The 19,971-nt window shown below is 33.2% G+C and overlaps 1 protein-coding gene across 4 annotated transcripts in view; it reads left to right on the top strand.

The window, feature by feature from the left end:
- The window catches only part of ERBB4 (erb-b2 receptor tyrosine kinase 4), a 1,057,350-nt gene that overhangs the window by 700,678 nt on the left and 336,701 nt on the right, over positions 1-19,971 (top strand). For all 4 annotated transcript variants that reach the window (XM_081052780.1, XM_081052778.1, XM_081052779.1 and 1 more), the window contains exon 4: positions 6,699-6,833. In XM_081052780.1, the coding sequence (XP_080908906.1) occupies positions 6,699-6,833 (135 nt within the window). The remainder of the gene's footprint in view (positions 1-6,698; positions 6,834-19,971) is intronic.

The following is a 19,971-nucleotide window of genomic DNA, read 5'->3' as shown; positions in this document are numbered from 1 at the left end:
TGTAAATATTATTTAGACAAAAAGAGGAGATAGCACCAACATTAATCCATCAATTAAGCAACTAACAACTTTCTACAAATATCAGTCATGTTCTGACAATGATATTATCATCATAACCATAAAAAAAACTTTGAATTTCTTTTAAGTGCTTGACAATTTCTTTGGCATTAAGGCCAGGGGAAGATGTACGTGTTGGTTCTTATCCTCTAGAGACCTACAGTACGGTAGAGGAGACAAGACAGATACACAAAAGAATAAAGAAGCCAAAGCTCCGTGAGACAAGTGGCTCAGATCATCAGTGTTGTAAGAGTTAGAGTCAGTTAACCTCCAAAAACTAGGAGGTTTTATTAGACTTCTCAAAGGATCTGGGACTCAAGCTGAAACATAATGAAAGCTAAGAATTCAAGTGGATCCTTAATTCTATATTAATACTTTGGAATATTATAGAGAACATCTCTGAGCTCCATGTGGCTGAAATCAAGAGAGTTTTACTATTGTTTTCTATCTTAAGCTGATTTCCAGCCAATTAATCTAATAATTTCTTCTTGGAATTGCCTTGCTCTGATCAAAAAACTGTCCACTGTTACTTCCTAACATTTGGTATCTGTAACCTGAGCTTTTGATTCCGATCATCAAGCTGAAATACAGAAGGTTACTTCACTCATTTACGTTATCAACCTCTCACCATTTCCAATACAAATGTGACATTTCAATTTTGCACACTTCAACTCTCCTTAAATCATCTGTATAAAAACTTCAAAGCTTGATTGATGATGAATGAGCCATTGTCTCCTCAAGCACCCGGTTCTCATTAGCCTTTAGAGTCTCAGCTTATTAATAATGAACCTTGAGGGCTGACCCAGTGGGATAGCAGCAACTCATTGTGCTCCCAGCTGAACGGTCTGGGTTTGGGAAAGATACGGGAGTCTCTGGACCAAGTCCATTCCAGGGATGATGTATTAACTATCACAGTTGGATGATGTGAGCTTTATTACTTTTGTATCACTATCTGCCAACAGATTTGTGTGGGTTAAGGTGATGACAGTGAGAAAGACACATTGCTTTATGTCGGAGAAAATCTAGTAACTGCTTCCTGCAGCTTCACCTTGAAAATGGGCTTTTGCCACTTTGGATTTTGACATCTTGATTGTGAACTTTGGCTTGAATAGCCAATGTAATTCTGATATATGCACTATTAAAACACCCCTCTGTAATGAGACAAGTGCAATATGTCTAATCTTTATTTTTATGGCCATTGTAATTCTAAAGTTGACCTGTAGATGCAACCATGCAAAACGAGACATCTAGATATACAGTCAGGAATTAAGGTTAAGTATTTCATTCTTGCTTACTAGGTCTTTTTTTTCTTCATTGTGGTTAGTAGCTTTGTGAGTAGAGGTAAAATGTTTCCTATTGATAGCAATCATATAGCCTTAAGTAGAATATGTCTTAACTGGATTTAAAATTATAATCTTTATTTTGTAAAAAGACATTCAATCTTGTTTATGAAATGGTTACCAATTGTGCATAGGATCAAAGCAATTTTGTCAACTTCTGAAACCTAGTAAGGAGGTTATATCAATCTGTATTTGCAGCAAGGATGCTACATCACAATTAGGCTAGTTTATACAGGGAAGGGAAAAGCCATGATTCGGTATTTTACCACATTTTCTTTTGAGAGAATATATTTGCAAAATGTCAACAATTCTCTTAATGGTCATTCATCCCCAAATTCACTATAATAACTAGCATTTGGAAAGAAATGAAGAGTAGAAAAGAACTTATTTAAATAATACAAACATTTCCTTCTTCATTACACTCATGCAAATGTGACTACAGGGAAGAAATGGTTAAATAGACACTGTAGATTGCAAGGCTAAGACGCAAGTACTGTGTATGCCCTCTTTAAAATGTCATATTAGCACTTTACATTTTCCTAAATAATAATTTAAGGAACTATATGAGATAGATTTATGGTTCAATATAAAGCCATGCTTTTAAAATTCAGTGTAGCATACGCTGGATAATTTGCACAGGTTTGGGAAAATTTGGTATGTGTGGGATAGCTCAAAATCATTATTAATCAATTGATAAATAATTGAATTTGCTGTACAAAATAGGTGTAAGGATACCAATGAACATATATAAATGTGTCCTGTAAATGTCAAATACACTACCTGCAGTAATTTTGTACATTATCAATTAAAAGCATTTTATCATAAAAGTTATCTTTTCAGTTTATAAAAACTAACCTCAAAATTAGATATATATTTATATTTTTTTCCTAAACTTAAGATATTATATATTTATTACTCTGTTCAGAATATGTTTTCCTAAACTCAAGATATTCTTTCACAAGGCAAATATTTATTGTGTATCTGTCTTGTACCTTGCATAATGCTAGACATCGGGGATACAGTTTTGAACAAAACAGACATAATGAAATGCAGAACCAGTTAAATTAAGCTATAGAATGTCTATGGAAAAACATGTTCATTCTTACTTTAATTTTATCAGAATGTAATTTAAAATTAGGAACTACAGTAGAAATTAACGGATCGATGTTGGTGGCAAGTTCCATGGTACTTATTTTTTCCCGCTCAATTTAACAAGTATTCATTGAGTAACTATTGTTCAAGGTGTGGTGCTATAGCTACAGTCCTGAAAACTAGCCTTGCCTTCATATAGTTTCATCTAATATATCAGTTACAAATTGGGTGCTACATATGTTTAATTTAACCTAATGGAGAATAGTGTGGTTTAGAATTATTATACAAAAAGATTCATAATATTTTTACTTGACTTGCATGGATTAATCTAGTAGGAAATGTTTGAGACACAGCATTTGTAAGTGTTTACTGGAATTTTTGAGTGATGAAATGATATTTTTTTCATAGAATGTCATATTTAATATATCTCACTGTATTTAACCATGACATTTATTATCAAGACACAGTGATGTTTTGTGGACGTGCTGGAAATATTTTTGTATAATACGATAAAATGTATAGCAGCTTTGTTCTACCAATTGTTCCAATAACCAAGAATCTATTTGTGTCTCTCTTAATTTACTCTGATATATGTTCTAGAGTACAAGTGACATACAATAGAATGAGATTACCTTGACTTTGCTTACTTATTCAACATTTCCAGAGTCTTTTCACTCTTCTAGATTATATACGTCTTATTTGAATATCAATTAAATTTATGTCTCATTTGCCTATCCTCCTTAGAATTAGAAATTGTCTTTCTGTCATGGTTTTAAAATTTAGTTATTAGTCACTTAATTTTATGTTAGTGAAAGGGATTCTCTTGGGGTAACACAGATGATACCATCCAATAAATCTTTAATAATACTTATGGAAAATTCCCATATTCCTGTGTTAGAAAAGATACATCTACAGTATAGCCAGACATTTTTCTGTTATCTTTTTGAATAAATATCTTACCAAGCTGTTTTCTTTTTCTAATCCTTGTCCCTCATTTTAATCAAAAATATAATCAATCCTCTATAGGCAACCACGGCAGAAACTTTAGGTATCCCTATGTCCAGTAAATAATCTATGTCTCTATCAACTCTCTTATAGGGCAATACCTTTCCCTAGAAGTTCATAGTCCAGAAATAAATCTAACTGAATATTTCCCAACAAAAGCACATTAAATAAATATTTTTAAATCACATAAAGTTATACAATCAATGTAAACTATACAAATGAGTAAATGCAATTTTAACATTATATCCTGAGATTATATTTACATAATCAAGTCCATCAAAAGAAAATGTAAAATAAAATATACAGTAAAACTCTATCAATGTCAATAAAATACATAGTTTTTGGTTGTGGGGTTTGACGTTCAACTATACAGTAGGATCAAAGCCAAACGTAAAGGAAAAAAAAAGAAAGACTAATTTCAGGGAAAATACACTCAGACATGAATAAACTATCCATCATTAAATACTAAAAATTGATAAATCTTCTTGACCAGAATTGCTAGCAGATGCTCGGCTTTGAATATAGGATGTTCAAAATGTCATCCAGATTGATCATGATTATAGTCTTAATTTAAAATTGAACATGTAAGATTATACTTGAATTATTATTGCCTCCTTTCTCTATCCTATTTGAAGCTCTTGAACAAAATATTTCACACAATGGTATTTATAGATGATGTAATACAGAATTGTTCTCCTGAAATCATGTAATTTCATTAACAATTGTCACCCCAATAAATTAAAAAATAAATAAATAAAAGAAAAGAAAAAAATGTAAGTACTTAAACACTGCTTTTCTAAAAAAAATATTTCAAAGAACAAATGTAAACATTGGTAGCAGATTAGTATTGTAGAAGAGATTTGATGAGATTATTGTTTAGTATAATATAATCTGATTCTTTTTGAATATTTGTAAATAGGAAGCTAGAGAGGGATACTGTGTTCCTTCATTATAAACTATTTGAATTAAAATGTGACTCTGGAAAAATATAGACTCTTTCTACAATGTTTGAGGAATTACCTTTTCTCTTCACATTTTTTTTAAGTAGAACTTATCCAAATACAGACAGAAAAATAACCTTTATTTCCTGGATAGTAGTCAAAATATCCTTTCTTTGTCACCTAATAAAGAATTATTTATATAGCAGAAGAGCATCACCTAGTGTCTCATGAGAAAGCTATTAGTCTGAGACCACCACATTAGTTAGATAGAAATGTAATGTCAAACTTTAATGTAGAAATCCATTTTCACAATCTTTTTTATGTCTTACATCTCTCTTCTGCTTTGATGAAGGTTGTATGATTAGGTTATGAAAAATAATGAACTGGGTTTTAGAAGTAGAAAGATTATCTAATTTCTTTTCTTTTTTTCCTCACCTGAGAAAATGGAACCAATAGTCAGTGAAAAGATTGATGATAGAAAGGGGAGTTATTTTAAATGTGAAAGTCCTGCGATGTCAAAATATATCTGGAGGATTTTATATATGCAACACAGGAAGGCAATTTAGATGTATCTACCACTTTTGCATCCACAAATACCTCTTTTATGGAGTCACATGTTACTTTCATTCTTTTATGTCCCTCTTTGGATTGAGGTGACTCTTTAAAGTTTAACTTGGGAGATGCACAGGAAAGATGATTTTCTTAAGGCCACCATGGAAGACATTGTTGCTTGCCTTCCAAATATCCATCCACTTCTTCTCCCTCACTAACACCAGTTGCTTGTTTGTATCATGTTTAAGTGTCGATATGTCCACCTATATACTTGCTGCCTCAGCCTTACTTGCAGTAAGAATGGCCATGGGATATCGTTCTGGCCAATGAAGTACAGGCATAATCCCTGAGGAGAACATCTCTTTACAAATAGATAGTTGGAGCTTCTCTAGGAGGAAGTTTCTTGCTCTTCTTTCCTCACATGCCTTGAATTCAATACTCAACTTTAAATGCAGCAGCCATCTTGTGCTTGGAGAGAATAAAGCCGACACACAAAGCAGGTTGTGGGTACTGTGGAGTAGCTAAACTAATATCCATAACTGTTTTCTATAGGTTTCTTGTGAGAAAAATCATCCGCTATCTCTTTGAAGTATTATTAATTGGGTTTTTGTTACTTGTAACTGAATGCTTTATAGACTGATACATTATTTCTCTTAACTTTTTTTTTTTTAATTAAACAAGAGGGGGAAATATAGATATTGGGCAGGAAGACGCTATGTATATTTATAACCAATTTCTTCAAATAATAATAAAAGTGTTTTGAGAGGAAATATCTACTTTTTTAAGGATAATTTAAAGCTATCTGAAAAAGAAGTGATATATATGGTCAGTCATTGTTCAGGAAGACAAGTTACCTGATCAAGGCCAGTGTTGTCAAATAGAAAAACAAGCATTAGTGTATTTTATCTCACAGTCATGCCATTGTCCCAATGACGATAAGGTATTTTATTATATCTTGTGTCATTCTTAAAGAATAATTGGCAATTCTATTGAATCTGCTTGAGACAAAGAATATTTTTGTGATTGAAGCATTCATTTTAACTTCCATTGTTAATTGCTTACCTACTGGGTCCAGTTCATTTCACATTGACTGAAATAATTTTTATTAAGGGAAATTTGGCAACTTGTACCAAAAGTCTTAAAAAATCTTCGTACTCTATGACCGTGTAATGTCACTTGTGGAAATTTGTTTTGAAGAACTAATCTAAGATAAACAAGTTTAATGACCAAGAAGAAGAAACTGATTTAAAAAATGCTATTGAATTTGTGCTCTGGTATATATCATGTTCTCACTAGAAATAATGTAGAAAAATATTTAATTATCACTAACTGCTCACCACTTAACCTTAAAACTAGCAGGTCATGAAATACTCCAGCTTCAGAAGAGGAAAAATAAAACAAACAAACAAAACAAAACAAAACAAAACAAAAACAGGAAAGTGTCTATACCAAGATGTTAAGAATGTTACCTCTCTTAGTGTTTAGATTGTGAGTGGTTTATTTTTTTCCCCAAATTTCTAACATCAGTTTATATGATACAATAAAATGTATTTTAAAACGTACCTTGGCTATTTACAAAGTAACTCATTTAACATTGAAAATAAGAATAATATATTTTGATAAACTACCTTTTTATCAACAAAAAGTTTGACAACAAATCTTTGTTTGTTTGTTTGTTTGTTTGTTTGTTTGTTTGTTTGTTTTAATACAGAAATCCTAAACGGTGGAGTCTATGTAGACCAGAACAAATTTCTTTGTTATGCAGACACAATTCATTGGCAAGATATTGTTCGGAATCCATGGCCTTCCAACTTGACTCTGGTGTCAACAAATGGGAGCGCAGGATGTGAGTAGCATTACCCTTTTTAATGTCTCAAAATGTTTTTCTACCTCTTGTGAAAATGAACAACTTTTTTTTATCATGCCATTAATGATATTTTGAGTTTTGATTGCATCGACTGAAGTGTTCAGTTACATATGACAGTTATTTTACTTAAAAAAAACACACACAAAAACTATCTTTATAGGTTGATACTTCCCCTTTACAAATTATGATTAGTATGAGCCCTTTTACTAAATCTGAATTACATTACTGTATCTCCAATATCTAAATATGTGACCTGTTGTCCATAAATTTAAGGACAATGTATTACTAATATTTTAACTATTTGTTACCCGTACTTCACTGAGTAAAAGATAGTAGAACAAAATTTACCTGTCTATTCACTTTGATTAAAAAAAAAATGAACATTTTAGATGTAAGCCTTCATTTGCTCCTGAAACCTTCATGGTAATATTTTTATGACAATCTCAAATTCTATAAATAGAGTGGAGATATATAGATTTTTATATTGAAGAAATATATGTTATATTCTGATCTTAGCCTCATAAGCTATCCAATTTCCCATTCTTAAAATGTATTGTTTCTACCAAAGAAAATTTATCAGATTCAAAGTGTTTAATACAATTAAATGGTAAACAAGTAATATTCAAACTATCATTAAAATTTTTGAAAATTAGTTTGCCAGGAATCTATTTCATTTTCATAAAGCAGGCTGTGTTGTCCCCACATTTATTATTACTGACATTTGTATGAGAACAGAATCTTTATCAAGTGTTAACTTGGGTTTTGTATTTCTCATCTATTAGTATATATTTCCCACCTGAAATCAAAACTATCTTCATGCAGTTCAATAATTATTTGAAATTGCACTGATTGTGTTATGACACTTATGTAGGAAATCAAACTCCAAGGGACAATGATTAAGTTTCATGATGGTCCTAAGAATATAATGGGAAATATGAATATATTTGATTTAAACTGACAGCTGTGTTTTCAGTAAATGGCTAAAGTTCTTTTTTTTTTTTAAATAGAGTAACATAATTTTCTTGTCACCATTGAACAGAAATTTGTATGAGATTTCATCGTTACAGTGTTCAAGTTGCCTACTTCTTAAAATTACATGTGAATAAAAAATTGAATCTATTCACACTAACAAGGCAAATGATGTGCTTCAGAAATGGCTCTCATTTTCAGTCTGCCCAGACTATTGTACAATGTACGGGGGGAAATGCATAGAAGTTTGATACGAGGAAAGGCCTGCTAGCTCTCAGCATATCAGAGTGACTAGCCTGTAATGCATAAACAAGATCAGGCAATATTAAAGCCCAAAACAGAAACCAAAGAGAAGTGTGTCCACCAGCTTCACAGGATGTGAAAAAAGAAAGGTTTGCTGCACTTTCACATATGGCATCTCTTTTCGGAGCAAATTTGGATGGTTGTGCTTATAATTAGTCAACTGTAGCTATATGTATTTGTGCGTGCAAATCATTCCAGGCACAAAACTTACAAATTCCAAGTAGAGTCATAATAAATGGTTCTTTACAAGTTACCTACCAATTGCTTATCAAAGTTTTATTCTTTATATACTAGTTTCATTTGCTGACACATTATATATTATACACTGCATGACACCATAGTTGATAATAATGAATCAGCTGGTCTTTCAATATTGGTTTCCTGTGGTTTTATCCTCAGTCAGATTCTTCTCCTTTCTCCCTCTTGGTGATCAAAGGCACTCTCATGAGTTTAAATGAAACTTCTATTCTGATGGCTCCCAGAACTACCAGTCTATTCACTTTCTAATCAACCAGTCCCCCAAGTTAAAAATTTAGTGGTCATTATTGACTTCACCTTCTTGGTGTTTGGCATTCATATAATCATTAAATCATGCTGAATTTGACTGTTTCCTGATTTTATATATTTATTATTTCCATTACTCCAGTACTACACTTCATCTGTTGCCTGAGTAACTAAAACGATCGCTGAATTCTTAATACTGTGAATCCACAGACTCTTGTGGCAGTTTGACACAACCCATAGTCCCCTTCTCATAGTATTTTCAGGTTAATAAATCAGCACAAAATAAAGATTGTATATTGTAAATGTATAAAATATCAATAGTTATAAAAGATTACAAGAAAAATAAATTATATAAAAATACATTTATCATCATATTAAACAATAAATATATGATATAGTAATATGCGCCATTAGTAGTATATTAAATACTAAGTTCAAATAGTAGGATTAACATTAAATTTTGTTTTGAAATCTTGATAGGCATAAATGTTATTTTAAAGAGAATAGTCACTTTAGCAAATGATGTTGGGTGAACTGGATATCTAGCCACAAGATTGAAGTTAGACTTTTATATTATATATAAAAATTAATTCAGAATAGATTAAAGACCTAAACATAAGATCCCAAAGTATAAAACTCCTAAAGGAAAACATAGAGGAAAAGCTTCATGACATTGGATTTGGCAATGATTCTTGGATATGACTCTAAAAGCACTGGTAACATAAGTAAAAATAGAAAAATGGGGATATATCAAACTTAAAAAAAAGTCTGTGCATCAAAGGACATAACCAACAGAGTGAAAAGACAATTTACAGGATAGGAGGAAATAATTATAAATTATAAATCATATATCTGATAAGGGGTTAATGACTAGAATATATAAAGAACTCCTACAACTCAATAATAGCAACAACAATAAAAAGTAAACAACCTGATTCAGAAATTAGGAAAGGACTTGCATAGACATTTCTGCAAAGATGATATGCCAATGGCCAATAAGATATGAAGAGATGCTCAGCATCATGCAAATGAAAACCATGAAATGTCTCCTTACACCCATTAGAATGACTATTATCAAAATAGTGAAAAGCCACAGGTACTGGTGAGGATGTGGAGAAATTGAAACCCTTGTACACTTTTGATGGGATTGTAAAACAGTGCAGTTGCTATGGAAAACAGTATGGTGGTTCCTCAAAAATTAAAATTAGAACTACCGTACCATCCAGCAAACCCACTTCTTGTTATATATCCAAAAGAATTGAAACCAGAGCCTCAAAGAGCTATATTTGCACACCTATGCTCATAGTAGCCTTATTCACCATAGTCAAGAGGTGGAAGCACCCCAGATGTTCATAGATGAATGACTGGATAAACAAAATGTGGTATATACACACAATGGAACATTATTCAACCTTAAAAAGGGAGGAAATTATGATACAAGATCTCACTGAGACACTGAAAGAGGCAAACTTCAGATGCTCCAGAGCCTACAGTCTTTTCTTTAGCTTACACCAGAGGCCACACTCATTCTCTATTGCTTTCTAAAACCAAAAACCAGCCAACAATAGAACTGGGACTCTGCAGGAATTGTCAAATTCATAAAATAGCATTACATTCAGTAACATAATTGCAGAAGTACTTATTTGTTTAAACCAGCTGTTCAGCCTGTGTTCAAACCAGTAGTAAAGTTTAAAACTTTCTTTTGATTTTAATATTTTAATAATTGCCCACTCCTAATAGTGTATGTTGTGTTCCATATAGATAACGTGTTTCCCCGAAAATAAGACCTAGCTGGATCATCATCTCTAATGCGTCTTTTGAAGCAAAAGTTAATATCAGACCGGTCTTATTTTACTGTAAGACCAGGTCTGATCTAACATAATATAATATAAAACCAGGTCTTATATTAATTTTTGCTCCAAAAGATACAATAGAGATGATGGTCCAGTTAGGTCTTATTTTTGGGGAAATATGGTACTTTTCTTGAACTAGAAATTAATTGTCTCAGAATAGAATGGAATTGAAACTGATATTTTCAGTTTATGAATATTGTTACTCCCTCAATGTTAACACATTTACATAAAATAGAAGCAGTCTTCCAAGTTTAAACTTTTATAGTAGAGTTAAAAAAAAAGTGGCAAGAAAATTTACCAGCAATACATTTCAGTACAGCGTCAGTTTATGTCTATTGTACATGCAGATATGTAATTTTACATAAATGCACATATAGAGTCAATAATTCATAGTCTTTTTAAAAGATTGTTTAACATAAAGCTTAAATTAGGGAAATAGAAAAATGTAAACATATTAGACAGGATAAATGAATCCATATTAATTCAAAAAATAGCTTTTTGAAAAGACCTGTAAAGTAGAAATAGATTCTTCACGAACCTTGTATTAAAAAAAGAAAAAAATCAAAAGCACTAACGATCACTTAGGAATACAGATGCAATTATTCTAAACAAAATGTTATCAAATAGAACAAACAGAATCTAGGTATGTATTTGAAAAATAAGAGCAAATAGCAGTTCTGCTGTCTTTTTAATGTTCTTAAATGAGAGAGTAAGAACTTGAACCTGACCCATATCAGAGAGGACCTATGAGACTACATTATAAGAAGATTTTCAGGTTGACTGAAATTCACTCCAGAAATTAATTTTTATTTAAGAACATTACAAGGTGCAAGCACAATACACCTGCTAGCTTGTGTGAGTGTGTGTGTGTGTGTGTGTGTGTGTGTGTGTGTGTGTTAGCTTCTTGGGATAAAAGTTCATTAAGTTTCACTTTTTAAGTAAAATTTTCATGACACATTTTGACTTTCATTATATGCAATAGCTTCTTCTCAATCTACTATTTTATCAAATAGTATATATGTATATAAAGTTAAAGAAGTGTGATCCTTGCTTTCCAGAAAGTGGAAAGATATTTTTTAGCGGTACCTTGCCTCAATCCCAGGTGGCTGAACAGAATTCTCCCATAATAGAATGCACTTAGCTCATGTCAGTCTTCAATCTGGAATAAATTCCATCGTCTCTCCACTCTGGCCTCATCCTCTCACTACCAACCGCGGCCTCTGCTGACAGTGACTCCAGTAACCTCACAGCTGTTCTGAGCACACCCTCAGCACTTTGATACCCATTCTACATTGATTCCTTCAAAACACAAATGAGACTAGTTATTAACAGGATTTTTTGCTAATAATCAGAATGGTTATGGGAAAGGGAGGGCCTCCAGAGAGGCCCAAACTCCGCTTTCCTGCTTCTGTGTTACTAGTGGGAATATCCCTTACCACTGGGACCCTGGGACCATTACCAACTTTACATACCAACTCCTTTATTTTTTCTTAGGCTTTTTACTCCTTGTCCAGGTGAAGTCTCATTTCATCTTCTGTTTAACATAGGGGAAAAACATCCCAGTTTGTAGAGCTTGCTAATTTCCATGGTGTAAACATTCCTTAACATGATCCTGAGAAACCGATGTGGATTGTGGAATAATCCTCTCTGTGCCCAGATAGCATGCCATTATGTAGCATTTCCAACCATACACATTCAATAGACGTAAATAAACTCAATTTAATAATAAAAATATAGTAAACTAATCAGGAAGTGATGAATTTTAAGCATATATTACCTTTGTTTAAATACAATTTAATTTTGAGTTTATATAATTTTGTATTTAGTAATGGGTGTATTTAATAACCAGCTCTCAAAAGTCTAAAAAATCTGATGGTAGACTGTGCTCACTACCGCCAGTGTGAACATCAACAGCCCTGTCGAGGTAATGCTGGGCTAATCCCATGTCCAATGCTTATAATTTCTCTCTATAACAATGCAAAGAGAAAATTAAGCCTGCACATCATATATGGTGTGAACAGATTCAGGCCCCTAGTCTCCTGTGGAGCAAATGATGAATAACACACACACAAACACACACTCACAGCTGAAGAAAGAACACCTCTTTAGGAACAGGGCAGTTTAACTGCAAATTTATAGAGGTGAAATATATGAATCTTCAGGGTCATATTCTGCTAACATTTTTCATTTAAATTATTAAAAAGTACACTTAGCTTCTGCATTCATGTTGACTTCTTACACTCAAGATGTCTGCAAGAATTAGGGATAGACATTAGCTTTATTTGAGTAATAGTCTTACAGAAATGGAGCCTCTCAGAGTAAACTGAGTTACTGCCTAAAAGATGAACTCCACTGTACCCCACAAGCATGCTGCTTTTGCTCTTAAAATGGTCAATTTTCTGCCTTCAAATAAGTTTTCATGACCATAGCTTGTTGGAAGGAAACTTATTATTACGTAAAGTGATAGCAGAGGTGTTGTCTATTATGGTCTAACATTACAAAAGGACAAGGTTCTTTATGTCGAGAGATAAGCCGATCAACGGTTTCCAAAGTCAGGCATGCATCAAAATCTACTATCAGAGATCCCCCATGACTAAGTTCAGTTTAAGGAGAGGCATCTATGTATCTTCATAATTCTCTAATTGGTTCTAGGGACAAGGTGTAAGGGACAAGGCTTGGTATAGAATCACTCTGCTGGTAAAATGATTAGCAAAGCCTGTTATGATGTATACATTTCACACCATATGCTGATTCAAAATGGCATAGATACTCAGGATTACTGCAAATGAGCCAAATACCAAATTCGTGAGTCCCTCCTGGTAGAGTATCTAGCTCTATGTTGTCATGTGAAACTTCTGTCACTAATTTCAGCAATAACAATAGTAATGCTTTAGGTGCCTGTGACTTTCAGGGTTATCACAGGCACTCAAAGAACTCTATTTCTAACTCTTATAGAAATTCTGTAATGTAGGTATTAAGATTCCCATTTGGCGTCGCGGAGAGCCTTGGCAGCCTGCGACTTTTAGTAGTAGCGGCTGTCTTTCAGTGAATGGTGGAAGAGATCAAAATTTCATGAAAGCAGACCTGTAGGCCTCATATTGTCTAGTTGGGGGTAGCCTATAGTTTTTACTATTCCTCTGAATCTTTTACTATTTCTCTGGTTTTACTATTTCTCTGAATCTTACTATTCTTCTGAATCTTACTTTAAAATAAATTTTAACAAGCCTTTTCACTATGAGAATCTTCATTGAAATGTATACAAACACACACACACACACAAACACACAGACACACGGACACATACAGAGGGTGCCAAAAAAATGTATAGACATTTTAAGAAAGAAAAGAAAAAGCTGTATTAAAATTGTAATAATATGTATTGATAACAAAAGATGAGTACAAATCACATTTGACTTCTGCAATTACAAGAGGTGCTCAAAGTTGTTACCATCAGTGTAATTTTAATACAGTTTTTTTCCTTTCTTAAAATGTGTATATATTTTTTGGTACCCTCTGTATATATCATTACTTAACTAACTGTTGGTGATGTTATGAAAAAGGATTTCACACTGTTCGGACAGAATGGAGAAATGTCAAGTAATCAGAATAGTCAGCTTTTCCTTGAAGTAGTAACTCCTAACATTTTTTGAAATGGTGAATTTTGGAATTGGCAATTTTGGGAACTGAATGGCATTTATCTCATTGGGAGAAAAAAAGTAATGAGAGCTAAACATTCTGTTGAAATTGCATGGCAACCAATGAAAATCTAATCAAGGCAAATTAGTCAAAGATAAATCATTCTAATGTTTATGGAGGGATGAATGGATAAGCAAAATGTGGTATAGACATACACAGGGTTATTGCTATGCCTTAAAAAGGAAGCAAATTCTGGTATTTTGTAAAACATGGATGAACCTTGAGAACATTTAGCTAAGTGAAGTAAGCCAGTTACAATAATGACAGACACTCACTCTTTTAGGTATATAAAGGTTGAATAACTATGGTGTACAACTGAAACTAATGTAATATTGTATGTTAGCTATATTTTCAATTAAAACATTTTTAAAAGACAGATACTGTCTCATTTCACGATATTTAGAGTAGTCAAAATCATAAAGACAGAAAATATCCTGGAGGTTGCTAGAGGGTGGGGGGAGAGAAAAATGAGGAGTTGTGTAATGAGTATACTATTTCAGTGTTACAAGATGAAAAGAGCTATGGGAATTAATGTGGTGATCATTGCACAGCAATGTGAATGTGTTTAACACCACTGAAGTGTGCCTTTAAAAATGGTTGAGATGTTAATTTTATGTTATGTGTATTTTCCACAATAATGTTTTTAAAAATATATATCTAGGAACATTAATGTGATTCTCAGTGAGAGATATTTAGTGATCTTACGCATTTTTAATTCCATTTGTTACAATTAAAAATGTATGTACCCCTATATAAAATATTAAATCATACTGCTATATGAAGATTTGCAAATAATTCTAAGCCTGGAAGCAGGGGTTGAAATGCTAGGTGGATAAGAACTTACTTAAATTTTCAGAGACTCATCCTAACTACATAAAATACATATTGACTCACCTAACTAGTACCTTAAAAATATAAAAGGGATTTTTACATTTTACAAGGCATTCCATAGTTGATTTTTAAAAAACATAAATCCCTGATTTTATATTTGCTATTTAAAGAACTTATGCAAAATTAAATGGGAATTATACTGAATCCATTCAGTATTACCGTCTTCTATTTTTCTCTGATCTGTTTCCTCTAGAATGGGTTAAGAGAGATGATGTGTGTCATGCTCTGTTCTGCAGCCATCATTCACATATTTCACTACGTTCACATGTTTATTCCCCTTTACTGATGAAAGTGGTTTCATGCAACTCAGTTTCACAATTAACTAGAATTTTAAGAGCTTACCATTTTCCTTTTCTTCTCTAATTTCTCATGACTTAGAGAAAACTTCAAAGTAAAAGGAAGATGTTTACAAGTAACTGAAAATTGTGTATTTAAGTTTCCCTTTTCATAACATTTGCCAAGAAGAAGTTTTACGTGTGTCTTCTCTCTCCTATAGGTATCCTCTCATTAAGCCACTTTTATTTCAAAGTTTGGAGCAGAAGTGGGAGAGAGAGATTGCTGGTTATACTGGAGGGTTGGCGGAGGAGAGTTGGCATCTCTACAGGGAGTTGGGGAAAAATGAATAAGGAGATCAAGCTGCTAACCCACTTAGCAATCTTTCAAGCCTAGATTGTTGCAAGCAGCCCTATGCAACTTTTATTTAATTCTTTGCTGGCTGGCAAGAACAAATTATGTTCTATTTAGAGGTGATTCTTTTGGCAATTGTAGGTGCTCTTTCTAAGCAGAGGAAAAAATGGAAAGGAAATTATGCAGTGACATTTCTTTTAAAGTTCTCTTTTAAGTAAGAAAAATATATAAAAGAAAAAAAGCTTGATTAAAAAATGCACAAAGCAAAAGTCATCTCAAAATTAGGTGTCTTGAGCAGCCACTATTATTCTCCTTCCTCCTCATATTTTATTAAACAAAGATTTTGATCTAGGTAGGTTTTAAAAAAATATTTTTTTTGTTTTTGTGTAGAATTGATTCAAAATCTGTACTCAAAAGTAGAATATAGCATTAAACTAGTTACCTGTGTGCCTGTTATTAGGTATCTTGCTAATAGTTCAATACTGCTAATGTGTATTTTTTAAAATAATTTTCTTTACTAGAAAAAATACATTGATAAACTTCAAAGTTTTCAAAAGCAATAGAATGTTGGATAATCACCACTATTTAATTTCTAAATTTCATTAAGTTGCATACTTTTAAACAACAAATATTTTATTAAAGATTTGCTGTGTATTTTTATTAGAATAAACAAATGTCTAAAGGCCCTTGTAGTAGTATAATTGACAGATATTTGCCTGGTTTGATTCCTTAGAGAAAGATAAATTAATAGTATGCAGTCTTTCTAAAATTCTTATAAGAGAGTAAATCATTTCTATTAATACATAAAAGAGATCCAGACATTTTATCTGAGGAAATAAATGCAATGCATTGTTTCATCAATAGTAAATTAATTTAGAGTAAGAGTGTAATATATGCTATTTTAAAAATATTTGAATGATCGTAAAGAGAGAAAAATTAAATAACATCGCTCTTCCTCTCCCCTCTCTTTTCCTTCCTACTAAAATATTTCACTTGATCCTATTCCAAAGCAGTCCTCCCTGTGTCATCATCTTTTTTGCACAATTATTTTTCCACTTCTTTGGCTCAAAGAGTAACCTAGTAGTCGAGCTCAATCTCAGGGGTTCTGCATGAATTTGAATCTTGACTCAAGGAGTTTCTAATTGTAATTGCTCAGCTCCTTTATCCTTCATTTTTCTCACATGAGACCAAATTGGGATAATAGGTGGAAATCTTTAAAACAGTGTCTGCCACATAGTAAGTGCTCAATAAATATTAGTTATAATTTTTAGTGTTTATAGTAGAATCGCTCCTCTTTGAAGACACCTTTTATCCTGCATCCTATTTTAAAGCTGAGAATTGTAATTAGCCTTCTCTTAGTTTTCCATCATCATTTATAAGCAATGGGAATGAGAAGTAAGGTGGCAAAAAATGGAGGTGGGGAAAAATGCTTTTTTTTTACTGCTTTTGACAGTCATATATATTACTCTTCACGGTGGCCCTTGAGGTCATTGATAGATGCAGTTAATTCCCCACATTCAAATCACAGATTTTAGCAACTGACCCCAAATTATCTTTTTTATTTATTTTATTTTTTGTTTTTATTTGAATTCCATGCAAGTCATTCCCTAGGTGACATTGAATAAGTGTCTGGGTAAATGTGCTCATTCTTGCTGATTGCTTTCCAATCTCCTGAAATCCACTGAACTTCCTAAGTATTTGTACTTTTCCTATCAGAGACCAGGCCTTATTATGACATAAAGTGTCTTCCCATGTGGTTTTAATCTGCGCTGTGTTTTGTGTCCTCTTCTGTCCCACATGACTATTCTATTGTATCTATTAACGTAAATTAGATATTCGGTTATATTGATTAAGAGTATGGAATTTGGCCAATATTTCTGGGCTCCAACCTCAGGCTTACCTCAGGCCTATCACTGACTGTGTGATTTGGGGTAAGTTATTAAACTTGGCCTCAGCTTCCTCATCTGTAGTAGCATTTTCCTCCTAAGGTTGTCACAGGAAATAAATTGCCTAGAACGATGCCTCCTACGTGACAAAATTACATTATACCTCAGCTATGATTAACTCTTTAATATGCTAGTTTAATATGATAGGGACTTTGACTCTATCTGGAGGATTTGTATTTTAGATGGTTATGAGGCCAATGATTGATTTTAGAAAACAGGAAACTGGAGCAGAATGCTAAGTAGTGGGGCTGATATTTAGTCTTAAGTCATATCATGATGTATATGCAGTGGTTTGTAAATAATTTATCTTTCTTTCTTTCTTTTTTTTGTGTAAATGACTCAATTTCCAGATATGACCAGTAGTACATCAGCAAGAAATTCCATTGAAATACCTGTTGATGGAATCCTATTTTAAAAATTTATTATGTCTATTATTCTTGAATTATAGGTTTTTTTGTGTAAACTTCAAAGGCAAATTAATGAAAACATTTTACAGTAAGACATTTTAGGCTCATTACTGACTGTAATGCCTTTTGGGTCACTTTCTTATAATCTCCATCAATTTCAAAATCGCCTTTTCATTCCTTAAGCTTACCGTGGCATTTTAGAAATGTGCCTGTTTGTTAATGTGGTTGTTTTTATTTTAAGTGTAAGAACTCGGGGGAGGGGGATATTTATATATATAACTAAGCCCCTTTGGCAGATGAAAGAACGGTAGGATAATGAGATGAGACTTGGGCTGTTATAGCTCAGAAGAGGTTCTTTAATATAATGCCACGGAGCTTCCTAATCTTTTCCAATTTGTTAGCCATTTTTCTTTGTTATCTGTCTCAGTGATGCCTGATCTCCCCAACCGACTGCTACAGGCTAGCAATCTATAACAAAAACCCAGTCTCGATCTCAGATATAATAATAAAAATAGAAATGCTACAAGATTAATAGTACCAACTATAATTATAAAGTCCCAAGCTACAGATATTATAAGACCCTTCAGTATTTACTCTTGGTGGGTTAGAAGCTGGCTTAGTACCATTCTGTGAAGTTATTGGCCTCTTATTAAAGAAAAATCTTGAGTTATTCCATCTGGGACGCCTACTGTGCTTTGAGTATGGGTAGGAACTATGGAGAAGAAATGGTTGCTTTCCATAACGAGCTTGTCATGATTTCATCTATTTCAGTTTTCCTATGATAATACCCATTTCTTGTTAAGCTGTAGAGGAGATAGATCTACCCTTGGAACTATCAAATGGAAAACAGATGAAAACAGAGTCTGCTCATGTAGACCATGCCTCACACAGATAATGGGAACTTCTTTATGCTCATGGTGAAACAGACCAGTATGTTGATTATCAATTAATATCTACTCTGATGGGATAAAAATGACTAATGTGGAAATACTCATGGTTTTCTTTTCCCATCTGCTCAAACATTCTGTGATGTCAGCCTGATCTTTCCATCCCCCTTGACCAAACTGCCCCTCATACCTGCGCGCACACACACACACACACACACACACACACACACACACACACAGTCTTCTTAGAGAGTTGCAGTGCACACTTATAATGCATAATAAAAAATGGACAGAGAGTTATTTAATCCAAAAGTTGGAGGGAATAAAGTATTTAGGGAGAATGGCTAAGTTGATCAATGGTATAATAATGATATAATGCGGGAAGATAGAAGGGTGAACACTTTGTGATGGAGGAAGGCACAGAGGGGGGGGGATTTGTGTGAGTAGTTTTGGTGAATGAGATACTTCAGAGAGTGACAGTTGTGTGAGTAAAGTGACAAAAGATTTGGAGCTGTTGCCATGGGCAATACTTTAGGTCTCATTCAGTGCCCTTTGAGAGTAAAGGTCTTTCGGTTGAATGTTGGCAGTTGAACCATGCTTCTTGAATATGACACCACTCACAAGCTGGACCTGTGGATGGTGGCAGTTCCTCCAGGATTCATTAGGACCTCTGATTAGCAATCTAACAGATGAGGGTCATGGAATGGGAAGAGACCCCTGCTTCAATGACATCTAATGTTCTGCAGTAAGCCAAAGAATGCTCAACATATGTGTTCCTCTCTCTGTTTTGGATATATATACCTTGAAACACTCTCTGCACCCTTTCCTTCCTTCCATATACACTAGCCTGAAATATACAAGAGTGTGATATTCCAGTAGCAGACTGAGATTTCACTGTATTTGGATTATTAGTAATATCCCTGCTGAAACTATGGCTTCTCAAACTTTGCCAAAGCATGCAGAGACCTCTGAAACACACTTGTCCCTATCTGCCAAGCCTGTCAGCTTCCTAAAATGTTACACCCTCCCCTTTT

Source organism: Rhinolophus hipposideros (assembly GCF_964194185.1).
Source record: "Rhinolophus hipposideros genome assembly, chromosome: 6".
In the NCBI taxonomy this organism is placed as follows: Eukaryota; Metazoa; Chordata; class Mammalia; order Chiroptera; family Rhinolophidae; genus Rhinolophus; species Rhinolophus hipposideros.
The sequence above is the reverse complement of the archived record's forward strand: the minus strand, read 5'-3'. Positions and strand labels throughout refer to the sequence as shown.